This window comes from Crinia signifera, chromosome 7 (genome assembly GCF_055691185.1).
Source record: "Crinia signifera chromosome 7, ASM5569118v1, whole genome shotgun sequence".
Taxonomy (NCBI): Eukaryota; Metazoa; Chordata; class Amphibia; order Anura; family Myobatrachidae; genus Crinia; species Crinia signifera.
Window position 1 is genome coordinate 111,307,017 of NC_139223.1, and position 27,632 is coordinate 111,334,648.

At 42.6% G+C, this 27,632-nt stretch overlaps 1 protein-coding gene across 4 annotated transcripts in view; it reads left to right on the plus strand.

The window, feature by feature from the left end:
- GLI2 (GLI family zinc finger 2) overlaps positions 1 to 27,632 on the plus strand; it is a 143,778-nt gene that overhangs the window by 99,841 nt on the left and 16,305 nt on the right. For all 4 annotated transcript variants that reach the window (XM_083153631.1, XM_083153634.1, XM_083153633.1 and 1 more), the window contains 3 exons: positions 13,582 to 13,778; positions 18,053 to 18,244; positions 26,750 to 26,951. In XM_083153631.1, coding sequence (XP_083009757.1) covers positions 13,582 to 13,778; positions 18,053 to 18,244; positions 26,750 to 26,951 — 591 coding nt within the window. The remainder of the gene's footprint in view (positions 1 to 13,581; positions 13,779 to 18,052; positions 18,245 to 26,749; positions 26,952 to 27,632) is intronic.

Consider the following 27,632-nt stretch of genomic DNA (forward strand, 5'->3'; position numbering starts at 1 on the left):
TCTGGTACGGAAGCTGTTTCTTCGCTGGCTATTTTATTACTGCTTGCACGTTATAATCAGCCAGTTATTTCTCCGATAAGAAATGTGCCACATGGTGAGGGGCTCAGTGTTTACACAGGGGAAATGTCATTTGTGTTACACATGCTAGCAAATAATTACAGAAAGTACAAGCTTGAACAAAGCACTTAATTACATCCTGTTACAACGTTATTCAGCCTGAAGTAAATTAGAAGTAATCAAGCTGCAATGGGTAATTAGTGTGTATTTGCATGTTTAATACAGTAAACACAAGAGAGGGTGAAATTATACATCCACCTTAGTACATTGAGTAATTATGTCACACTGCTTAACTTAATGATTTATATATCAGATACACTTACAAATTCTAACATTTATTTGAGACACTGCTAATGTGTGACATCCGTCCTTCTATCGTTCTATAGATAACAGTACCTAATTGTGGGTGCAAATAGTTGCAACCAGACGCAGTGAGACAGATTGTAGAACTAATGAACCAGTCTTTATCTGTAAATCACAACCTGATTAATTTAACAATTGTTCTCCATGGTTATAACAAAACATGGAGATTTGAAATATTTTTTTTTTACATTTCCAGAATAATATGAACAAAGGGTAGTATGGTCAACTTAAATTACAGTAAATTAAATGTAAAATTAATCTCTGATAAGTATTGGACTTAAAATAATATTAATTTAATAACATTTTATAAATATTAGATTGGAGCCTGACAGTTGCTACTTGGTACTTTGTATCTTACCAGGGAGTCCCAAAAAATCTGAAAGTATTATCCACATGCACCTGAGTGTACAGGCTGTGAAGTGTTCAGGTTTATAGGTTAATATGATAGCTTTTCCAATGTGCTATGAAAACTTTTACTGCCAGAAATAAGTTTTGCTTTCTTAAAACACAGAACACATTTTATTGTTTGTTCAGTCAGAAGTTTACACTTCTGTTTACTGACCGTTGTTCTCTGGCTGCTACATAAAATGTAACATTGTAAATTAAAACCAGACTGAGTGTAATGCTGTGTACACACGGTGAGATTGCCTTGCTATTCGACGTAAGATTCCAGTGCTATGCAGTCTTCGCTATCTCTGTACTTTTTACATACAATTCACATAATCAGCATTAGATTTGCACTATATAGTCATTGCTGCCCTGTCTATCTGGGTTTCGATTTGTGCTGTCCCGAGAGCGCACATCGGGATAGCAAGGTAAAAAACCTGTGCGATCTGCTTACGATCTGCATGCGATTTTGTCAAATCTCACCGTGTGTACACAGCGACAAATGAAGAGTTGTATCTGCAAAATGTGACACATTTGTGAGATATTGCATGCAATCATTTGATTTGACCACACCTGTTCGATAAATCGAATGATTGTATGCATACTTTAGGGACCATTGGACGCGATGCGCGGGCTCGCCTTCTAATGATGCATCAATAGATAGTCTGTGCTTCATATAATATCTATTGAATTGCAGGAGCGATTACATGTGGTTTATAACACAATGGGCAGCCATCGGAGGGTCGCCCAGTGGTTTAATTTTTTTTTCAAATATTGCCACCACGTTGATCCCCAGCGCCCGCTTGCACTACTTCATAGCGCTACACTACTCTGCCGCCCTATTCCAGCACCCTATGGGCCTTATTCTGGTTATTGCGGTCCGTTCCCAATTCTTTCGGAAATGACCGAACTCCACGCCGTGCGGACATTCTAAGAATACACGCCCACAGGTCGTCCGCATCCCTTCGGACGGACTCACTAAGAAGAGGGAGTGTCTTCGGACTTCATCCAAACGTGCGTGTGCGGTGGGAACACAAAGATTCTGCACGGTCTTACAGCGTCCGAACGGACGGGAAGCTGGCCGTACGCACCGAGTTGGTGTATTTCCGCAAACCTCACTACTCTATTCGGAACTCATGCTTCTGCAACATGACACACCTATGTAATTAGCCAACCTCATAACAAATTGTTTATTTTTAAATGTAATCAATTAATTCGTAATTGATAAACACATTACTAGCACTTTAGATTAACCCTTACATCATGTTAAGTGGTATTACTTCATTGTTGCCCCTTTACCTGTATTAGTGGTTCCAATTGAACCTGTGAAAAGAGTGTAATTAATCACTAATGAGTAGAGGAGTGGATTGTATTGTGGTCAGCTGAGAGTGCTTCTGGTGCGGGCGTACTAATTGGGCGAACCGAATGCCTAGCGCATGAACAAGTGCTCTTCGCAAACTGGAACTTGCTTATGGACACCGCATATGTCATGCGTGTTGGTTCGCTTGCAGTTGGTGTCGTGTCCAAATGCACGCCTACCACAGTTCGTGCACTCCAACGTGTACGCCCAGATTTACGCCCAGTTTTGCCCACTTTGAAACCACGCCCTTGTGTACGCCCATGTTACGCCCATATTTCCCAAGCCACTTCGGTGCACATTTCTGGACGGTATTGGCGAGAACGAGTGCGGAGACACTACGTTGCACATGCGCATTGCATTGCCTACGCATGCGCAGACGGCTAAAAAGCGCCCTCCGAAAGAATTCGGAACGGACCGCACCAAGCAGAATAAGGCCCTATGTGCCATCACAATATGACATGCGACATCGGGTGCTGAAAGGTGGCACATTTTGCACCATAAGATGTGATCGGATGCGATGGACATCGCACTTCGGCGTTGCATCGAATCTGATCGCATATGTGACCTCTGCAAAGTTTCAATAGCCCAATCATGTGCACTCAAATAATTTCACCAAAATGCAGGTTTGTTTTTAAGTTCTAACAAAACAACATAGCAGCATTTAATGTGCCATGAAATTTAGAAAGTGGCAGTGGGAGAAGGTGATAGCATGCCTTGTCACCTGCCTATAGGGGAGGCAGCTGTTATTCTGTCTCATGCCTCAGTGATATCACTGATTCCCAATAAAGTGATTAGCTGCATTCTCAAAAATATTGTCCCTCAAAAAAGGAATGATGGGAACTTTTTATTTCATTATGACGCTACTAACAGCCACCAAGTGTGCTCAAATTTGCAATAGGTGCAATTAATCTGATGTATTCAACTCATATTCCCCTATAGGTTGTAAAGTTGTGAGCAGTACCCTCTTAATGCTTTAGGTAATGCAGTAGCCTGCAAGTTAGTCTATTACAATCCATATGTTTGTGTTATGGACTTATTACTGCAAATGTAAAATGTTAATAATGAAAAAAAAAATAACATTCAACCCTAATAAAATGAACTGTACCCATATATACGATATAACAGACTATATATTGAGAAAAAAGGCCTCTATTCAGCAAAAATCCTAATATTGAGCCTAATCCAGCATGAATAGCTAATCATAGAATTATCGTACTTCTGCGCACTCACAGCAGAGAGGAGGGGGCCCAGCTGGAGGAGGCTGCCCACAAATCTCCTCCTCTCTTACAATGCCCCTGGTTTAGGGGCAGAAATATGGCATTTTATGGATGTGTTTGTGAAATCGCAGCTATTTCAAGGCATTTTTTGGGTGGGTCTCTGACGTCAGCGACAACCACTTCCAGCCTGGTACTTTAGCAGATCATACACCAGGTCCTGCCCCAGCCAAGTAGGAGTGGTTTTGGGGCTGTATGCAGCTCCATGTTAAAGATTAACATGGGTGTCTTTGTGTAGTTCTCACCATAGACGCCCATGTTAAAAATTTTACAAAATGTATCATGACGGCACTACGTGTATATTGTTACCGTGAAAGTGCCAGGAATGCTGGCACCACCTGTAGAATTTTAGAAAGCTGCATCTCTTGCCAAGAAACCCCTAGCAAAGTAATTATAAGCCTTAATGTGGGGCATAATTTGTAAGAGGCGTTTTGTTAGCGCCATAACTGTGTGGCATAATATGTAATAGGCATTGCAGGGTGTGGTATAATATACAATCAGCATTATGATTTGTGGCATAAAGTGAAATAAGCGTTATTGTGTGAAGCGTAATGTGTAATGGTCATAATAGTGTGTGGCATAACCTAAAATAAGCATTATAGTGTGTGGCATAATGTGTAGTGGGCATTACGGTATGTTGCATTATGTGTAATGGGCATTACAGTGTGTGGCATAATGCATATGGGCATTAGGTGTGTGGAATAATGTGTAATGGATATTACGTTATATGTCATAATGTGTAATGGACATTATGTTGTGTGGCATAATGGGCCTTATTCTAGTTCACTCTTAGTGGCAAATTCCTTCTCAGATGAACAAAACCATGTGCACTGCAGGGAGGCAGATGTAACAGGTGCAGATAGAATTCAATTTGGGTGAGTTATTTTGTTTCGGTGCAGGGATACTAACTGACTGCTTTATTTCTACACTGCAATATAGATCTTTGAAGAAAAACCCCACCCAAATCTAATTCTCTCTGCACATGTTATATCTGCCCCACCTGCAGTGCACATGGTTTTGTCCATTGGAGAAGGATTTTGCCTCTAAGAGTGAACTAGAATAAGGGCCCATGTGTAAGGTACATTAACTTGGGAAAAATAGGATGATGCCGAAACATACAATTGCTATGGTCCTGTGTCCCTTGTCACCTAGCTACAGCTCTGGGTAGGGTATATAGGGTTTATATTAGTCTATAAACATTTATATGTATTGTTTTATATATAGACCACATACATTTAAATTAATACAGATTGTGATGCTTGCTGAATTGCATAAAACTTTAAACCACAATAAAAAGAAATGGATTGTTCCCTATTGTGCAATATTGAGTGAGATAGCGGGATTAAATTAAAAAAATGTGGAAACACTAAGGGGGAAATGTAATAGGATGAGAGATTCAGAAAGTGAAAGATTTAAGGCGGGATGTATTAAAATACATTGCCGCCCTTCGCCGCCCCCCCCCCCCCCCCCCCGCCGCTATGCTGCCACATATGTACTAACATATGCGGCTGGCATCGCGGTGACGGAGGCCCCCCGCGATACCTGTACACTGGTGTGCGGGCGTCTCTGTCACCTCCCTGCCGCCACGCTCTCCCCTCACGCCGGGGACAGCTATGCATGCTGTCCCCGGCGCTTCCTCCTCCCCCCTGCAGCCGAAAGGATGTCCGGCTGCTTCACTAGGGGGAGGCAGGGCTTACCTTCCGGGGTCCAGGAGGACCCTTCAGGAAGGTAAGCCAGAGGGGGGGTCGGCGGGCGGCAAAAAGAAGCCCATAGGCTTCTATAGGGTATCGCCACCCAAAGGTGGCGATACCCTTCAGTGCGGTATCATTTTTGATACATTGGAAAATGCGGTAAAACCGGGGTTTTACCGCATTTTCCATTTGATACATCTCACCCTTGGTAAGAAATGGGCAGTTTTTGTAAAGCAGCAATCATGTACACTGCAAAAACAGTTTGATTCTGTAGTGTAAATGATTGCCGCTTTAAAAAAAAACCTGGAGATTTCTTACCAAATCTCTCACTCTGAATTTCTCATCCTATTAAATTTCACCCCAAATATCTACTTTGTACTTTGTTTTCTCATGAAATTGCGCCCTCATGCTTTCTTCAAACTACATGTTTACTTTTCCTTCTGCTAAATATTGCATGGTGATGCAGAGGTACAGTTATTAGAATTGATGCTTCACTGCACTAGGGCCATGGGTTCTATTCTGACCAAGGCAGTTCCACTTGTGTGGGTTTCCAGATGTTAGTAATAGTAACCCAGTAAAGCGCTGTGTAATCTGTTGGCACAAAATAAATAAGTGTAATAAATAATTGTGTTCAGGTTATTCTCTCGTCAAAGTATGAGGGTGGTGCAGCTGTAGAGATTGGAAGAATGAGGCATGCATAGCAAGGGCAGCTGGCAAGGGCCAGCTCTTGTCTGTTTCTGTATGGTCGATTTTCACAGAAACCAGCACTGGCGCATCATTTTTGGCTGGAAGTTGCAAAAGAGGTATCATTTTTTTTAAGATGTATATCTTTATGAAAAAAAAAGAAAGTACACATAAATGTATGAAATGCACAGAATACTTAATAAAATATAATAAAAAGATGTGTACACACTAGATGACACGTTTGACACAGTGGAGTTTCATCAATGAATTTCCTCAAGCTCCCTGACATATCTTGCAATGCAATCTTGCAAAAGATATTGTCAATGGCCATATCCAGTAGTATGCTTACGATATCCCCAGATTGAGCTGCATGTAGGGCTGACAGAAGATGTCACTGAAGACATGCGGGATCGCACATCGTCTGTAACACAGGGCCTTATTCTAGTTCACTCTTTCTGACAAAATACTTCTTAGATGGATAAAACCATGTGCACTGCAGGGGGGGGGGGGGCAGATGTAAAATGTGCAGAGAGAATTAGATTTGGGTGAGTTATTTAGTTTCTGTGCAGAGTAAATACTGACTGCTTTATTTTTACACTGCAATATAGATCTCACTTTGAAGTAAAACCTCACCCAAATCTAATTCTCTCTTCACAAGTAACATCTGCCCCACCTGCAGTGCACATGGTTTTGTCCATCTAAGCCAGATTTTGTCAGAAAGAGTGAACTAGAATAAGGTGCACAGTGCAGTCACACTGGATGAATTCAACGTTTTGTCATTCAGAACCATCAAAGGGGAAAAATCGTTAACAATGTCATCCAGCTTTACTTCATGTTACAGGGTCCTGTCTCTTATGAAGATTTCCAAGTTTACTGTATAGACCCATACACACTGGGCAACTTTCAGCTGAAAGACACTCAAAACAGCCTCTTTGAGCAGCTTTACCCGCAGCGGTGATTGTCATCATCGCTGTCCATACACACTGGGCATAGTCGCCCAGTGTGTATGGACCTTAAGTCTGAAATGTTTTTGTTTATTCAAAGAATAGCTTATAAAATGTGTAATAAAAGTTGTATGGACAGCTGTGTGCACACAAAACACCACATGGATCTGTGAATAGAGGACATAAGCCTTGATGCTTCCTTTAGGTTATATTTTGTGTATTTTTTTTTATATAATATTTATATAATTTTCAGGTTGTACCTATTACATAAAATCAATATACCAATATACATGCCAATGCCATATACCTTGTGCTTTGTATAGGAGAGAGATATTCATGTACCGTAACTCCTGGTGGATTGTTATTCTGTATGTCTCTTTTTATTACTGTTGTTTTAACTCAGAACATGTCTATGCAGTGGCAGAACTCCCGGAGGCAATGGAGTCATCTGCCGCCGGGCGCCAGCCTTAAAGGGGGCACTGACTCAATTGCACCCCTATGTTAAATATGCTCATTTGCAGAGGTGCTGTCCGGCAGTATGCAGCACCGCGCGCCCCCACTGCTTTGTCACCTGATTCCCCCCCCCCCCCATTTGTCACCTGATTGGCTGCCGTCTGAGCAAGTGGCAGCAAGTGAGACAGCCAACAGTGGCCGATCAGGAGACTCTGCTGCGCGACGGTGCCACGGAGGGATACGAAGGGGATGATCGCGAAGGGATACGAAGGGGATTGTGCCGGTCACATAGCATTGGTGCTGCCCACCTCCCACTGTAGTTCTGGGTGCCTGCATCCGGGCTATAGCAGCACCAGGTACCCACCACTCTTATTTCCCTTCCTGACCCCCCCCCCCCCCCCCACACACACACACACACACACACACACACACACACCTCTCGCTCTCTGCCTGACAACCCTCTCTCTCTGCCTGACACCTCTCTCTCTACCTGACCACCCCTCTCTCTCTCTGCCTGACACCCTCTTTTTGTCTGCCTGCCCCCCTTTCTCTGCCTGCCCCCCCCCCTTTCTCTGCCTGACCCCCCGCTCTCTCTACCTGACACCTCCCTCTCTCTCTCTCTCTCTCTCTCTATATGACCCCTCCTCTCTCTGCCTGACCCCCCCCTCTCTCTCTCTCTGCCTGACCCCCCCTCTCTCTCTCTCTGCCTGACACCTCCCTCTCTCTCTCTCTGCCTGATCCCCACTCTCTCTCTGCCTGACACCTCCCTCTCTCTCTCTGCCTGATCCCCCCCCTCTCTCTCTCTACCTGACACCTCCCTCTCTCTCTCTCTGCCTCTCTCTGCTACACTATCTCACTCTCCCCTCTCATTTCCTCACTTTCTTGATGCCATTCTTTCTCTCTAGCTATCTATCTGTCTATGGGGGGGACCAAATTTGCAGATCAGAGACACATCTATGGTGTCTCTGATCTGCGAGCGCCCTGTGCTGACGTCAGCTGCCCACCCCCGCGTCACCTGGCCATTACCATGGGAACACCCGGAATTCCATTGGAACGCCCATGAAACGCTGGGCATTCCCACAGGCCTTTCCTCCTACTACCACCTCCCGCCTCGCACTGCTATGTAGTTTGCCGTGCCTGCTCGCACCCTGCGTCTGCACATGCATTGGTCTCCAGTACGAATGCGCAGGGGACCGTTCACATTTGAATAGCCCACTTTGCGTAATGTTTAGTCAGACTTTGCATAGTGGGACATAAGATTGCAGCGATCTCTTATGCGTGTATATAACATTTCAAAGATAAGTACTAGTGTCTGTCAGTTCTCCCAGGCCTGTGGGTATGATAGACATGGGGATGTTGCTACAACCCATTTAATTCCCATTAATTTCTCCGTTCTGCCAGGTCCAGCTGCTCAGTTTCACTTTACATCTGGTATTCCTGAGAACTGTAAAACTACTGAGAGCCAGTATGATTTTATGCCAATGGGCAGCATTGTGCACTCTCTACAGTACAACTGCTCCTAATGCTTCAATCCCACCTGCCATCTATACTATGCCTCCCCCGTGCACCAGCTCCTCTTATTATTCTTATAGCTTATAGTAATTAGCTTGTAATTGAAGAGCTTCAGGCATAAAAGTCCAAGAGTCCAAGGCTACAATCGTTTTCCTCATGAGGTAAGCTGTTGAGGTGAATTGAATCTGGCCACTGAATTGCACAATGTGTTGCAAACCTTTGTAGTTTGTAACCTACTGTAAGAATCTACGTATGATACTGTATATTGTGTGTGCTATAAATGGAGTTCTCTTATGTAGGCAACTTTACAAAGGACTGGAGAGCCTATCTATCATATTATATGTAGCTTTTTACTAGGTACAGAACTTAAGAAAAAGCGATTGGGTCCTACTACTGACGTTGTGACTGTAGCCATATTCTACATGACGTGACTTGGAACTCTCACCGATTGGGTCCTACCACTGACGTTGTGACTGTAGCCATATTCTACATGACGTGACTTGGAACTCTCACTGAGCTCTGTAAAATCACACTGAAGTGAGTGCAGCTGTGGCTGCTTCCTGGACTCTAGATGCTGTACATACAGTATCTGGCATTTGGCTTCTATTGCATCTTAACCCTCAAAACAATCTGTCATGCAAAGTTCTGTATGGGATAAGAGAAACCAAATGATTGAATAAGAAAAGAGGTATTTTAAACCTCAAGAATGGGGCTGGCATGAGTGCTGAGTGTAGTAGCCTTGCAGGGGCTGTGTTGTAGATATTGTTCATGGAGCTAGACAGGTTGGCCAAAACCTCTTTGTTTCCAGGCTTCCCATCCTCCCTTCCCATTGTTCTTTGGTTGCGGGGGGCAGTATCATCATCCAAATAGGTGGGTAGTCAAGGTGGAAGGGGAGTGGATACCTTTTGTTGCTTATAGCAGTTTTATGATTGTGTTTGTGCATGGCTGTACCTCCCTGCAATGCTTGTTGGTGGGTGATTTTCTGGATGATTTTAATAATAATAATAATAATAATAATGCATTCAATAAATTAGCTAACAGTTTCTCTCCAAATCTAATCAGAATAAAAGGGTGAAGCAATTTAGCACCCATGACCAGTGGTGCTGAAAGGGGGTACTAATTACCAGGGCCCCCATTACCTGGCAGCAGCAGCATATGCTGCTGTATTGTGCAGTGTGGCCAGGGAGGTGCTTAACGTATAATTTTGTTTAGGTATTTTATTGTAATGGTGCATGGCCATGCGTCTCACAATTTGGACACACCCCTTAAAAAGTACCTGGGACCGTCTCTCTCTACTGCTCTGCGACACATTTTATCTGAAAGAAGGTTTGGTACTTATATGTTAGTTGGGCGCCCACTAATCTATTTGCTTAGTTTTATGCGGCCCCTCGCGGGGCTCGCTACGCTCGCCACACTATATAAAATCCACTCCATGCGGACATGGATAGTGGGGGTATGAGCGTACTAACTATAGTGGGTGCCCAACTAACATATAAGTACCGAAGGTTTATATGAAAGTTATTTATTTGTGCCACTGTTTGGACATTTGTAATGCACATACACACAAAAAAAAAACCCTTAAGTATCAATCTTTAATTAGATTTGATTGAATTTCCTGCTTACAATCCTTATACATAGAGGCATGATTGGATAAGAAGAGTGCAAACATTGGTCATGTACATTAAGGGTGTGTACAGTGAAAAGCATTGCATGTATGAGAACAACAAATTCAAGCATGTGCCTGCTAAGAGGCTTATAACCAGCAGGTGCTTGAATACTTGGGCAGAATATGCACTGATGATATCAACAATCGCCAGCACTTATGATAGGCTGAGTGCATCTTGATCCCTCCTAGTGATTAGTCTGTTCACATCGTGATATCTGTAATCATTCTACAGCATGAAAACTTTTTTTTTTTTTAAAGAAGACACCAGGGGCGAAATGTAATAGGGTGTGATTTTTTAGACATGTGCGATTTTTGGTCAAAAACGGCCGAAATCGCACATTTTCCGAAAATCGCACATTTAATAGGTTGAAAATCGCGGTAAAAAAATCGCACTTTTTTACCGCGAAATCGCACTTTTAGAAGTGCGATTTTTAGTCACATTTCAAATCGCATCCAGATGTTATCCCATTATAAAGTATACAACTCGCAAATGTAATAGGGTGCGATTTTTGGTAAATGTTACCAAAAATCGCAAAAAAAAATAGACCAGGTTCTGACAGGCGAATTTGACAAAACCATGCACAGATCATTGAGATCTGTGCATGGTCCTGTTAATAAAAATGTGTAAAAGTGTTTTTATAAAAAAAAAACGGCATGGGGTCCCCCCTCCTAAGCATAACCAGCCCCGGGCTCATTGAGCCGGACCTGGTTCCAAAAATATGGGGGGACAAAAAGCATAGGGGTCCCCCGTATTTCTGAAACCAGCCCCGGACTCTTGGACCGGTCCTGGTTCCAAAAATACGGGGGACAAAAAATCTGGGGGTCCCCCGAATTTTGAAACCAGCACCGGGCTCCAACAGCCCGCGGTGTCATGCCACAGCCGGGGGACACTTTTTATACAAGGTCCCCCGGCCAAAACATGAGCACCGTGGCTGGTCAGCCTTGGACGGGGTACCTGGAGGAGTGGGGACCCCCCCAATAAAGGGGTCCCCCCCCCCCAGGCTTCACCCGTCCAGGGCTGAAGCCCGGGGCTGTCACCGGCGTCCGTGGCCAGTGGACGCCGGCCTGATAGGGTTAAATCGATCATACGTTACATTGCTTTATACCGGAGAACTACAAGTGCCAGCAGACCTCCCCCGCATGCTGGGACTTGGAGAACCACAAGTCCCAGCATGCGGGGCATTAATGGGCCCGCTGGGACTTGTAGTCCACCTGTAAAAAGAATGTTTATAAAAAACACACACACAGAGAAGTAAAAGTTTATTACACACAAACCTCACTTTTACACCACCACTGGCCACGGACGCCGGTGACAGCCCCGGGCTTCAGCCCTGGACGGGTGAAGCCTGGGGGGGACCCCTTTATTGGGGGGGTCCCCACTCCTCCAGGTACCCCGTCCAAGGCTGACCAGCCACGGTGCTCATGTTTTGGCCGGGGGACCTTGTATAAAAAGTGTCCCCCGGCTGTGGCATGACACCGCGGGCTGTTGGAGCCCGGTGCTGGTTTCAAAATACGGGGGACCCCCAGATTTTTTGTCCCCCGTATTTTTGGAACCAGGACCGGTCCAAGAGTCCGGGGCTGGTTTCAGAAATACGGGGGACCCCTATGCTTTTTGTCCCCCATATTTTTGGAACCAGGTCCGGATCAATGAGCCCGGGGCTGGTTATGCTCAGGAGGGGGGACCCCACGCTATTTTTTTTAAAACTTTTTTTTTAAGCACAAAATCGCATTTATGAAAATGCGCACATTTTCATGACTAAAAATCCCCCGAAATCGCAGCAAATCGCATTTTTTGCCGCAAATTCGCATCTCATTACATATGCGAATTCGCGGCAAAAAATGCGATCTTTAAAGGTGCGATTTGGTGCGATTTTTTTTTAGTCTAAAAAATCGCACCCTATTACATTTCGCCCCAGATATTTGTACCTATTAGAATTTAATATTACTATTATTTTAGTATTTAAATATCTAATTGTATTTTACATGGTAAATGCCAGTTATGGGAACATTTACTAAGTATTGGCTTTTACAAGCCACTGTTTCTTGACAGGTGTTACCCTGTCATTTAAAACAGCAATCCTATATACTAAACAATTTCCACGAACGATATGCATGATAACGGTATTATTGTGCATATTGTTCAGCGTGTACCCACCATATTATTCACAATGTGCACTTGTATAGTGTGTATGTGGCATTATGCTGTCCCTCACCTCTATGGGGGAATTCAAGTGCCATGCGCACTGGCAGTCATCTGATGGAGCAATTCAAGCGTTGCTTTGTACATGAGATTACTGTACCGTTATATTGACAGGATGCTAGAGTTATGTGAAATAGTTTAACGTGGCATGTGTTGTTTTTAATGTTTTCCATTTGAAATCTTGAAGTTAAGCACAACAAGAAGAGACTTTTTACAAAAGTCGCTGCTCTAGCAAATCTACACAGGGTTGCCGACATTTAGGGGAGATAGGAGGCAGGGTGGCAGCCGTGACGCAAAATGGGGAAAAAACATGTGAGGGGAGTATTTTTAGCGAAATAAACAAAGTGGCAAAGCCTCCCGCTGTGTACTGACGGTATTACCTCAGAAGGACATGAGCCGGACCATCTGACATACACCAGGACTCCACATGCACCGGCAAGCACATAGACACTTGCAATGCAGGAGAAAATGGCGCATTCTAACATGATGTGCTGCATTTAGCAGCATGGCATCGTTAGCGATATCTTCTGGTTGTACCTGCAGCACTCTAGTATGTTAATGAATGGGCTGCAGTTATATTTTCCCCTCTGTTCACAGCGCTGAGTAAGTCTAGACTTACTGTGATGGCCGTGGGGAGAAAAAAGCCATTGATGATGTCAGCGGCCCTCCCACCCAACAGTTGGGGAACACTTGTGTTTTCTGGTGCACTCCCAGAAAGCGCATGGTTACCACCCCCCCAACCGTCAATCACCCTGTGAGCAGCCAGCCAAGCTGGCTGTCTTCAAAAGGACGGCTTGCGCCTGGGTGGTCGTCTGATAATCATTTGTGCTGCAGATTCGCAGGAGAACTAACAGGTCTGGATCATGCCCTCTGTATATTGAAAGGTACAGAATAAAATGGTACAAATAGGGTTGAGGCATCGTTTCCTCCCAAGTATTCTGTGTACCTTTTGTTTAACAGGAATATTTGTTTTGTCTGCTTCATTTACAGCCCTCCGGGTCTCAGTGGCAGTCCAGTTATTTCTGACATCTCCCTAATCCGCCTCTCTCCTCACCCAGTGAGCACCACAGAATTCAGCCACGCTCACCATTATGTGAGTCCTCACATGGAACATTACCTGAGGTCTGTCCACAGTAGCCCCACCTTGTCCATGATCTCTGCGGCCAGGGGGCTCAGCCCAGCAGAAGGTAAGTGAATCCTTTTCCCCACTAGCTTTTATCTCCCCTTCCTATCTAAAGCATTATAACATTGATTTGTACCCAGTATTAGTTTTTATTTATTTTTTGGATGCTCCCAATGTTCAAAATGTTTGGGTGCACATAAGAAGCAGGAAATAGGCTTTTGGAGTAGGTGCATAACAACTAATATGACAAAGACTTAAAATAAATTTTACTGACATAAGGTTGGATTTTAATGATATGGAACTTTGCTTCTTTGCATTTTGAATGCAAGACTGACTCCTAAAATATAAGTAAGGGTGGGATATCCAGATCAAGCCTGAACACCTTCAATGTCTTTGCATATTCTCCTTTACCACTACATCAGAATTAACTGAGGATGACAAGAGTACACTTGAATGAGGTGGCGCTCAAAAGTCCATCCTACAACCCATTTACAGTGTCCTCATCCTTCTAGCCTCAGTAGCATTTCACACACAGATTATAGGCATGCAGAGTCTGCTTTGTGCGTCTTATTCACTTAGCAATGTGAATAAGACACATTTTTGAGGAAAACTGCAAAAACAATACACCCGGCCTTGGTAAAAGTGCTCACTAATCTCGACTAGAAGGGCTGTTTATCATGTCTGCAGAAACAATGAAAGAAGACCCATCTATATATTCACCCTTATCCTGAAGCTTTTCTTGTTTTCCCTGAAAATACTGCTAATACTGTATTAGGGCATTTTTATTTGTATTATGAGAGTGAGAGGACCTTTGAACTGGCATTATTGCATGTGTCTTGAGAGATAGGGGTCGTTGGAACTGGCTGTATGACATGTGTCTTAAGAGTGAGGGAACATCTCCAAATGTCGGTCTTACATGTGTCCTGAGAAAGAGTGGACATCATCATGATTGACTGTATTACATCTGTCCCGAGAGTGAGATGACATCGGAACTGTTGATATTGCATGTGTCCTGAGAGTGAGGGAACATAATGACTGTCAGTATTACATGTGTCCTGAGAGGGCGAAGCCATCATGATTTTCTGTTTTACATCCTTCCTGAGTGTGAGAACGTCTGTATGTCTTGTCCAGAGAGTGAGGGAACATCCTGACTACCGATATTATGTCCTGAGTGGACATACGGTCTGTCTGCCCTGAGAAATCGGAACTGTTAGTATAACATATGTCCTAATAGTAAGGGGACATTAGGGTTGTCTTTATTATAAGGCAAATTTTCAATTTGCTGATTGGATTTACATTATTCAATGTGCCTAGAAAAGTACTTTGTTATCTAAAAGGTTCCACAAGCATTTTATTAAGATGGTAAAGCTGGCCATGCACTAGGCAACTTCTCTGAGCGGAGAAGTCGCCCCCGATCCCCCCTTTGACCCGACCATGAACCTCCATACGATATACTGCATGTGATTGCAACCATGACTGCTGGCTTGACTGTGATCCGACAGATCTCAGAATTTGCATGGTCTGCGAGTCAAATACATGTGATTTAGATGCTTTTTATGCAATTGGTCCCCACAATTGCATATAAAATTACCAGATTGCATGTATATTACCCTAGTGTATTGGCATCTTAAGGAGGTTGTTCTGGTTGGCTTGCTAAGCAGCATTAGTTTGCTGCTTAGTGAGCCTTTTAATGCCGCCCACTGGACAGACGAATGCCCTCTGCCATCCAGCGAATATATGTGCAGCACTGTAAATGGATGATTTGCATATATATCTATTCGCAGTCCAGCGTGCGGGCCCAAAATCATTTGTTGGTCACTGACCATCGAATGATTTCTTAAGAGCTCGCAAATCTAAGTCAGTCTCTGCTGTCCTGCTCGGAGAACTGAGCGGGCAGCTGATATCCTCGTACGTCAGCCGCATACCCCGGAAGCAAGGTGCCCATCTGCGTTACATGGGGACCCCCAGAATTTTCCTGGGCGTACCCAGCGTTTTCTTGGTTATGCCCAGGAATAGCAGGGTGCTCGCATGCGAACTGCCCCTACCCCCCACAAACACACTTGAGTGAGCGCCAGTCTATGCAAGTCTCTGAAGGCCTGCACATAAGGTTACCGATTGAATCTACTTTAAATTACCTTGTGGCCCAGGTTTAGGATCCCAAACCAAATTAATTTTAGAACATTTTAAATAAAAGAAAGATTACCACATTAAGCTGATCCAATTTATTAATATAAAACTGGGATTTCCTTTTGTTTATATAACCCATTGCAAAGATATTAAACGTGCCGAAGAACCAGTTACTGGTGCCGCTACAAAGTCATTCTTTTAATTTATATCATGAGATTATAATCTAGGAAGTACTTTTAAACATTTGGAGTAACAGGACTCACGGCTATACTGGGCAATAGTACCATACCTGTAGTTATATAGGTGCTTTATAGAAGCATTACTCATAGTTTAGGATATTCTCTGTTTATTTCAGCACCTGGATGGAATGCTACCACTGGGTGTGCATTCTTTCACTCCATCACTATTTTAATCCAGGTGTGTCGAGACACAATGTAATGTTCCTTTAATCCTCCAAAATTCTGTAATTTGCACACCTAGCCCAGGGCCCGTTACACAGGAGAAGGGCGAGCTAGGTCTGTAGAGGATAAATACACATTTAAGTCTCACAAAAGACCTATTCAGAAGCTTGGGAGAAGTTATTGCCTATTCATTCTCTAATTCATCTCATTCTCATCTCGTCTGTGTCCACCAGTGCAAGAAGCGAGGGTACAATTACCCACCTGGTAGAAAAGGGGTTAACTGAGCTGTATTTATACCAATTTCCCATCCCATCAAAAAGTTTGACCGTTTGTCTTCAGTTCACTCTTCTACTAAATATTCTGGAACCTGAGACTTCTACTGGGGATTTAGGCATTGCATCTAATGCCCACCTCTCAATATATCTCATTATTGACTGAGACTCTGTCCATAAATGCAGCCTTGAACATTTTCCTCTTGAATGAATTTGGACAGAGGTTGACATTATTTATTTTTCCTCCCAATTCCGCTTTTTCTTCCTCTGAGCTCCGGGTGTAGTTTTGAGGATTTGCAGCTGTGAGAACTCCTATATTTGTCTCTGGCCAAGCCTTGGTATTCAGGGAGCCAGACGCCGAGACTAGATGCATCTAGCAGCTCTCAAGCTCCATGTGTCTTGCTTCAGCATCACGGGGAGAGGCTGAGACATTAATATGGGAGTTTATACAACGACGGAAACTGGAGAACTTTTAATGCTCTTTGGGTACAGAACGGTTCAGTGGGATTTGCGAGTAATGTTCCAACAAACCAATGCTTCATGCATCCTGTTATCCTATAAGTGATACAGAAGACAATAAGGGAAACTCAGACTTGTGCAGCAATGTAATAAAAACTATTTATTAAAATTAGCAGAAAATTGCTAATTCTTTACCTTTATATTTTTCAATTAACCTTGATAGCCTGCAGGGGGCACCCAAACAAATCGGTCAACTAAAGCATTACATAAAGAAAAGTATTAAGTAACGTTGTAACAACAAATGCTGCTTCTGCTGTCAAGTATCTGGTGTCAGTGTATTTGTGTTATCTGTTCCTATATGAATGCTATATTCCTAGAGGTTTAATTTGATTGTTTATCTTATTGTTAAAAGCAATAACAAAGGTATACTATATAATTAGATAGAATATCTATTATTCCAATCAAAAAGGAATTAAGTAATACTCCACTATACTGTACAGTATGTGTGTGTGTAATATATATATATATATATATATATATATATATATATATATATATATACAGAACATGGAGTTTTCCTTACAGATTTAGTCCTGTTCAGTATTATGCCCAAGAGCTTTTGGTGCATGGTAGTTAGACACCAATTGTTGGATGGATGATGCATTGTTTTTTTATTTGTGTATTCTATTGTTTGGATGTGATCTAAATATGGATTTTTTTCAGCATAAAACATCAATAGAAAAAACATAAATATAATTGGTTCTGTAATTTTCAGTAATCAGATTTGTCTGTGATTCATTTCTTATCTCTATGTATAGCCTTCCCTTGAAATCAGCATCTAAACTTAGTAAATGGAGAATCAAACTTGTTTGTGAAGGTCAAGGTCTCATTAAAAGAAAAATGCCCAAAAATAGTGATTGATGAAACATTTTTGTGATTAAAAAGGGGAAATTATGCAGCATCCTGCGAGGGTCTTTGTCTGGAAACACACAGCCACCACTCATTAACCCACTAAATGCTTCCAAATGGTGCAGGTAAGATGGAGAGTCACTGAGTAATTCTGCTGTTTTTTCCCACAGTGGCCCATGAGCACTTAAAAGAAAGGGGTATCTTTGGCATTGCTCCTCCTCCCCCTGGTGTCAACCCTGCTGATTATTACCACCAGATGACACTTTTGGCAAGTCACCCAAGTCCCTATGGGGAGCTCCTGTTGCAAAGTGGAGCAGTGGGCACTCCAGGCCACCTGCACGAGTACCTGACACCCATGGATGGTAAGTCGTTTTATGCCAGAGTGCCAGTGCTTGCTTGTTTGATTTTAGTGTAGTTGTTCCTTTATATTCAGAATAGTGGCTTTGGTATAGTGCTGAAAAGTAAACCACGCTGGATATGTTATAGCAGCTTAGTATAAAAACAACATGCAATACAATAAAAACAAGCGCTTAAATTTTTGGGTGGCATCTGTAAAAAAGATTTTTAGTTAGAACATAAACGTGTTTCCTGCGATTCATGGCGCACTTTTTCAAGGATGGCAAATGATCATTAACAAAGTGCGCTGAAATGCACAAAACACGTTAGAGGCATTGTTGGGATGGGAGGAATGCTGCACTGCCTGCTGCTGATACAGAGTGACATCACTATTCTGGGACATGCTACCACTGGATGCAGTGGTACAGTGGGCCTAATTCAGATGTGTTCGCATGGCAAATTTGTTTTCAAAATGGACAAAACCATGTGCACTGCAGGTGGGGCAAATGTAGTATGTGCAGGGGGAGTTAAATTTGGATTGGGTGTGTTGAAATTAAGAACCTAAATTGTAGTGTAAAAATAAAGCAGCCAGTATTTACTCTGCACATAAGCACCCAATTCTAACTCTCTCTGCACGTTACATCTGCCCCACCTGCAATGCAGCATGGTTTTGCTCATTTTGAGAACAAATTTTCCCTGCGATCAGGGCTGAATTAGGCCCACTGTACCACCAGCTGTAGTGATGGGGCAGTGAGCAAGTGTAAATACTGAACATTTCAGTACCCCACCAAACATTTCCCCAGAGGTGGTGTGACCATACTGTTGGAAAATACTTATGTTTATGTTCTAACTAATAATAATCTTTTTTACAGTGTCATGTCAGAGAACTGAGAAAACTAAAGCGAAATAAAATGGAGCAGATGACAAATGCTACAAATTTTTACAGGATGTTATACTTTAGTTCTTCTCATGGTCGACATTCACAATGTCTAAATTGTAAATGTCGATATCTCATGATAGGGTGAGGCTGCAATTAGGGTTAGACAGCGATAAGCAGCAAGACCTTCATAACTGCATGAAAACATTATATTGACTGTCAAAATTATGCATGTCAATGCCAACATGAGGGACAAACACAAGATTTCTGGAGGGGGGGTTTCAAATGTTTTAAGTCAGAGTGATTGTTGCCAGTCCATGAAGAATAAATAGTTAGCAAGCTATAGTCTGCAGCAAGCAGCACTGAACGTTCAGACATCTGCAGCTTTCAGCAGCTGCAGGTAGCATTGCCCTATCCTCCACTTCAGGGGCATCTCTGTCTCTGGCGGCTTCCAGCTCCTGGGCTGTGCAGGAGATCTTACGTGAGTAGCGAGATCTCGTGCATGGCCAGGCAGAGAGACACACCTCATCTGTGCGCTCTCTGCATGTTACATTTGCCTCACCAGCAGTACGCATGATGTTGTCCATTTGAGAAAAAATGTGCTTTGTGATCAAGTCTGAATTAGGCCCAAAATCTTTTATGAGCAGAGTTCAGTAAATGTTACTGCATTAGAGAGTTGTATTCTCTATGACCCCTCAGTGTATTATAGACAATTGAAGTTTATACATCCGCCTCTGCCCTAGCATTGTGCATAGTTTTATACAGAGTTTTTAGAGTTGTTAAACATGTTGGGTTCTTTATTGATTTAAGATGACATGTGATGGAAAGATTTATTTATCTCTCTCTGAGGATCGAGTTTCTTTGTTAAATGATTTTAAATCCCAGAGATGTACTCCAGTTCCAGGTAACACCTGCTTTCATCACTTTACAGTATCGCCTGTTAACCCCTTGCACTCCAGTCACCATCACAATTTGACTTCACAGACAATTTGACTTTCTTCACAGAAAAATTGTGGCAAAATGTTTAAGTATTTAACTGAATATACACCATGATAGCTGAGTGGTTACGCTATGATTGCTCAGCCCAGGAAGCCCCCTCCGCACACAGTGTTTTGTATTGTTAGGGAACGCTGTTAATTGCATCCTGATGTTCTCTCCTGGGTATGGTTACCCTTTGCCTGGGACAGAGGCTGCAGTGTTTTCATAAGGACTGATCAGATTAGCCGTCTACTGGTCACCCTGTCATCATCTGCTGGCTCTAATCAGGCTCTGAAGCTGACTCTTTTTGTCTCTTAAAGGAAAACAGGCAAAATGCTGAATTAATTATTTGCACATTTCTGGGACTGATTGTTAGGAGTCAGTTATTTTTTAAAAGTGACAAGTGTGTACAATATGGAAGTTGTCACACCACTGAGTGCTCTGTATTTTCCCACAACCCAATCCAGTTGTTGGCCAGGGCTATAACAATAAGACAGACGTCCCGCCAAAACAGTGCCACAGAGGAAGGGCTACGAAGTCCCCCCCCCGCGCCATTTTGGATGCTTAATCAATATTTAATTATGCCTCTTTGATGTTGCTGGGTTTTAGTGACCTGTTAGGCTACATTTTCTTAAATATACAGTAGATTAAGCTATGAAAGTGTTACAGGTTTGACCATAGACAATGTCTTCTGTAAAATAATAAAATAGCATACTAACAAAGACAAGTCAAACGAGTGTGGGACTGGAATAAACACCATAGGTATTTTTATAGGGCCCTGTGATGTGTTTGATATAAGCTGATGTCTTGCGAGAGACTGATTGAGGCCCCTGTACTGCTGTGTCTCCGTACATAAGGGAGGGTTCCTGGAGGCCTCACATGACCTCCTCGGATTTTGGATACCTCTCACGCTTGTCACATGCTTGGTATCATTTCTTGCCAATGAGCGGATAGGCTGCAGTTTACTTTAATTGTCATATCAATTATTATTTAAAATAACATAACAAAGCGAGAATTATAGAGCTAAAACCCCAGCTCTGTAGATGGAAAATGTGAGTTCAGATGTGTACAATGTTTTACTTTTATTAAGCCTCTTTCTCCTCCAATGAGAGAATTATTTTCTGCAGTCAGCCTTGCAATCTGTGTGAATCTGATATCTGTAATTAGAAGTTCTCTACCTGTCCAGGCATGCCCCATTTATTGTATCACAACAGGCGTGTTTTGTCTCTAGCCACTGCTAGCAGTCTTTTTGTGAGCTCAATATTTTTGAGACCATGCGAAATATATTCAAAATAATACGTTTTGGATGCTTTTTTCATGAATGTATCACAGAACAATGGTCCTGATTCAGGTTCGGTCAGTGCTGTGTGCTGAATGCAGTTTTCCAATTATGGGTCCTGCATTCTCGTAGTCAGTACGGCTGCAGGTGTCAGGTGATTGACAGTCTGCAGCTGTTTGAGAACAGGGAGAAGGCACTCCATTTTGTGTAAATGCCACAGAGCGATCCGATGCTGCTTCTCTGGACATCGCAGAGGATCACACATGCATGCTGGGTGCGTCTATTTATACGAGGCACCTCCTGCTGCATTACCATAAGTAAGCTAATTACAACCAAACATCAGTCAGGCACTATGGGTGAAATGTAATAGGATGAGAGATTCAGAAAGTGAGAGATTTGGTAAGAAAGCTCCAGTTTTTTTAAAGCGACAATCATTTACACAGCAAAACCAGTTTGCCTTTGCAGTTTAAATGATTGCTGCTTTAAAAAAAACTGGAGCTTTCTTACCAAATCTCTCACTTTCTGAATCTCTCATCCTATTACATTTCACCCTATATTTCTAGATGATAGCTGTAGTTCTCACAGGGTATGGGTCATAGGGTCAACGGTATGAAGGTCTACATACAGTAGGTTGGCCAATAGAAGTCGGCACATGAAAAAGATTGACAGGCCTATGGCCGACTAATGCACAAGCATTAGGTGGACAATGGGAAGGGTAGGGTATGAAATATTTGGGTGGGGGGATTTGAAAAACTCACATCAACCTTTTGACTGTACGTCGTCCTTCATTTTGTCAAGCTAACAACCATGTCCCTTTTTCACAATCAGTGTCAAACTGGGCAAGGATGGGTCCCCCAGGGAATGCACTGGTAGAGATGCCCCTGTATTAGGGGTGTCACCAACAAGTACTTGGTGTTTAAATTCCATTTACCTAACAAGAGAAGTGGTACTTTACAGGTGTTTGTTTAACAGAGGTATTCAACATGTGGCCCTCCAGCTGCGGTGGAACGACCCATCCCAGCATGCCATGGCACCGTTTTGGCTTTAGGGCATGCTAAAATTGTGTCCGTGCATTCGTATTTCCACAACATAATACAGGGCTGCATGTGGAATACTGCTGACATACAGCATTTACTGTACATTACAGCACAGACTATGTAGTTTAGGCCTGTAGATCAGTGTACATATAAATAAGATGGAAATCATGCAGTTTATGCTGTAATTGTCACCATTTATCCATTCAATCTGTTAATGTTCTCTAATCTAGAACGGAAAAGATTAAAAGCTAAAATACATTCATCTGACCTCTGCTCTGTGGGGGGGGGGGCTAAATTTGAAGTGGAGGAAATCTGTAAGAGAATGCGATTTTCCAAAGGAAATGACTGAGCGCACTTTTGGCAAACATTAGTCCCAAATTTGGTGATTGGACCATAATAGGTTAATGGTGACATTTGGGGCAAGGGAGAAGGTCAGTAGAGAGAAGCAGAACTAGATAGGGAGGGGGGCTTGGAGGCTGCTGTATAGGAGCAACGTAATATGCCACTATATAAGGGCAAACACAGCATAATGCTCAACAGTAACAACAGTGCCACCTGTAGGCTCAAAACAAAATAAAAATGAACAAAGTTATTTGATAACTTTTTCCCTATTAACGTATGTTATTGGTTAAACCAGCATGAAAAAGAATGCCCCTTATCTGTTTTCTGGAAACCAGTGAAAGCAAGATGGTTCCTTGCCATGTATGTCCTATGCACAATATGTGTAGCCCTAAACACTGCCTCTAGTGGTATGATTGGGAAGTTGCTGTGACGCCACAGACAACATACTTCCTTTACATATTAATGGGGCCAATAGTCGATTATACATCTCCAACATAAATCACTGCAAACAAGGAGAGAAAAATGAGTACAAAGTTTTACTTTGTGTTTTATAATTTATCAAGGGAAGTGGCACATTAATAAACAGGTCTCCCCAGAGGTGGGTGGCTAACAGAGATAAATATGGCTGACAGTGCTGTCCTGCTTTCGCCAGCTAATGGAGCAAAGACTTGGGAGAACTGCAAGAAAAACACATTGAAATACTTTGCCTCCAAATCTTGTGTCATTTTTCATCCCACATGGGATAATTATAGCCACGGCAGCGAATTCGGTGTTCATTACACACAGTAACAGAGCTGGGGAGAGTAATTACAGCCCGGCTTCTATTCATTGTGACAGACTGTTTATTGAGGCAACTTTGTGACTTGGATTTAAATATGTAAGTGGGCTTTATCCACTCTGTATCCTAATCAGCATTTAATAGTATGCTGTACAGTACAATATACAATGAGACACTGATCAGTAAATATACTGTACATCTAGATATATACTGGGAGCGTAGTATGTAAAGGAACACAATTGGATGAAAGGTCTGCACTGAAATAGTCAGGGGAGGCAGGATGTATCAAACCCTAGAGAGAGATAAAGTGGAGAAGATGCTCATAGCTTCCTATCTACCTGTCATTTATCTAGCATAGTCCAGTTAGAAGCTGACTTGTTGCTATGGGCAACTACTGCACTACCTGGGAGAGATGTATTGTATGAAAACCTTACAGAGAGATAAAGTGGAGTCTGCATAGGAATATGCAGGTTCAGGGCTGCCATAAGAAATTGTGGGGCCTGGGACTGATAAAATAGGCAGGCCCTCCGTCCCTCTTGTCGAGCTCTGGGCATGCCTTGTAAGGCCTCCAGTCTCTGCAGCGCTGGCCTCATTACTCAGCCTCTACATCGCTTCAAGGAAATTAGCCCAATTAAATTCCCATCCTGGGCACCCTTTCTGTCTGGCACCAAGACTGGAGTCCCTGCAGTCGTGTGTGTACCCCCCACCCATGGCTTCCCTGTGCAGGCTCACAAGGGCCCCAGATGCACTAAACTTTAAAAAAAGTGATAAACAATCAACCAATCAGCTCCTGTCTGACATTTTTCAAACACAGCCTGTGACATGGCAGTTATGAGCTGATTGGCTGGCTGTTTATGATTCTTCTTTTTATCACTTTTGAAGCTTAGTGCATCTGGCCCAAGGGGATTGGAACCTCCAGAGGAATGGAGTTCGTACATGTGGAGCAAAATTTGCATGGGAACTCAGAGGTAGTGGCATCTATTTAGAGATTCATATCTGTTTGGATTTAGCTGAAAATAATATGTATGGGAACCACTCATCAATTACATTTGATTGGCCTAATGGAAGTTGGGATAATAAGAAAGGTACCATATGTTGGAGCCTTTTTAAAATTGAGTCTGACATATCACTTACATTCATTAGCAGCAGTCTTTCATAATTTAGTCCATATAGGAATTCTACAGGAATGTCCGAGAGGATCCATAATCTCTGGGAAGCCTTTCAGACCCTTTAGAGAGAGAATTAGGCAAAGCAAACGGACAAAAATTACATTATCATTGGAAGGCCGTAAGGCAGTGATGGGTGGCACAAATTGGTACACCACTATTCTGCCCAACCTTTTTAGTCTTTGCCACTACAATGTTGGCAAACCTGATTTTTAGGCTTTCAGTTCACTAGGAACCAGAGGTTGGAGTGGACTGATTTACCACTTATACTGCAGTACACTTAATAGAACAACAAAAGCACCACTGAGTACACAGCATGTTGTGAAATGTAATCATCGAAAAGCGGTAATTGTCAATCAAATACAAAGGCAGGTATCTGTGCGCTTAACCAGTATTCTGCAAATAGGTTCTCGTGATATCACAGAGTTAGAAGGCACTTATTGATGTCACTTGTTCTTTGTGAATTGATAGGTTGAATATAGGTTCCACCCACAAATGTCATCCTCTGCCTCCTCTGTGTGTAGATTCCAAATACAGTTAATGTATGCAATCTGTAGCCAGATTGAACTAATACTTTTATAGTCATGCATTTGACCAAATAAAGTTCTGTATTGAACCCATTATGTAAATAACTTTACTCTTTCAGCCAGGCTGATGGGACACTGGGAAATGGGATTGCAGGTCGGGCTGGAGTTTGACATTTAAACTACTCTAACTTAAAATGTAAAGCTCCTGCCCTGCAAAGTAATAAATAAACCAGTGCTTGGTGTAACCAATACATTATCGCGATACAATTAATATTAAAAACTGATCATTAACCCTTTGAGTGCCAACGCTGCTGTGAGAGATCCTCAAATATCCGTTAAAAATGCCAGCATCACTTATAGCGACTGGACTTTCTTAGGGTGCAATATAAACTTTAATACATTTTCTTGGCTGTATTTGTGTATATTTGTACAAAAAGAACAGTCGCTGTGAGCGACACTGGCATTTTTAGCAGATATTTTTAGGATCTCTCAAAGCAACATTGACACTCAAAAGGTTAAAAGTCACTGTAAAGGCCCCATCCATTAATGCGTGTACCATCGCATCCGATGGCATCTTGTGGTTACCAAGTGCTTTTTTTCCAGCACCTGATGTTGCATGCCACTGCAACGGGTGCTGGAAGAGGGCGGGCAGCAGTGTAGCAAAGCAGGGGCAGGAGGGCTGGTATGCGGCAGAATTTGAAAAAAATATTTCAAAACACTGGGTGGCCCTCTGGCTAAAAGAGCTCTTTGCCAATCAGAGGGCTCACATTCAGGCGGCTGCTCATTGGCTGAGAGAGCCGGACAGTGTTTTGAATTTTTTTTCAAATTCTGCCACACGCCAGCCCTCCTGCCATTGCTCTGCTATACCGCCGTCCGCCGCCAATGATTCTACTGATCGCAATTTGATAAATATTATGTGCAGCACATAATATCTATCAAGGTGACACTCGACCTGCGGGCCCGCGCATCGCGTCAGGTGACACATTCGATATGTGTACAATCATTCGGTTTATCTCAGACGCAGTCGAAATTGAAGGATTGTGTGTGATATCGCCCATGTATGGGCACCATTAGGAGTATATTGGCTGGTGTGTTATCACCTTCCACTTTATCACCAATTTATCACTTTACCAGACTTAATACATCTGTCCCTGTGTTCCCTCCCTCACCCTGTCCCTGTGTTCCCCCCTCACCCTCAAGTCATGCAAGGTTTTAACAGTTTTACTGGGTTGCTGCTACTCCATACTGGTCCTGAAGTGCTGGCATGATATGGTTGCCTTAGGAGGCTTACATTTTAAAGTTACAGTAGTTTAAGTATAACTATAATAAGTTTACTATAATAATTTGTATTTTTTTTTTTAATTGTCTGCACTTATCAAGGTTTTTATAAGGGTCTACTGTTTAAGCCTCCTGATTGGCAGCAGAATTACTACATTAGTGTACACTCCACGAAGCAATATTTACTTCTATTTAATGTTACTGTAGACTTTTCCTGAGACCGTTACAATCATATGATATATAACATTTTACATTTTTTTTATGTGCAGTTTCACGGTTCTCTAGTCCCAGAGTCACACCAAGATTAAGTAGAAAAAGAGCTCTTTCCATCTCACCCCTCTCCGATGCTAGCATTGACCTGCAGACCATGATCCGCACGTCACCCAACTCACTAGTGGCTTATATCAACAATTCCCGGAGCAGCTCCGCAGCCAGCGGCTCCTACGGCCACTTATCAGCTGGAGCGATCAGGTGAATGACATTTCCATATGGTTTCTAATTTGTTTGTGTGTGTGTACAAGGAATGTTTTTATACTGATTTTCCAAACCTACACATTATATTACAAATATATTATATTACAGATATAGGGCAGATAAATAGCAAGGAACATCTGAACCAGAAAATCGAGCAGTGAGTTACACTGGACACAGAGAGGTCATTGCAAACAATGTAGCTCCGCAAAACAGGCTGAACTTTCTCCCGCAGCAAACATTCGTCAGTTCCCCTGTCCTGTGTATCTTTGAACATTAGATTTAAGAGAATACATAAAAGCACATTTCTTTGCGAGTGAGTTTGCACTAATTATGGGATGGTCAAAAAAAATTAACATAGTTTAAATGTTTCCAGATTTTTTTATTTTATTTTACTGTTCAAACCGAACTTAATACATTTTTTTTAAACCAAGACTTAAGACCCATCTACACTAGACGATTTTGAGCTAAAAGTAGCTCACTTTTGGTGTTTTGAGCTACTTCCAGCTCAAAATCTGCTAGTGTGTATGGATAAGCGGGCGATAAGCAGTGATAGCTGATGCACGCTGCCGCATCATCGCTGGCCACAGCCGATTGTCTGGCTGTTTTACCAGCCAAATGAACCACTTTCCACAGTCTTCTACTGTGGAAAGTGGTTCAATGTACATGAAAATAGTTGAG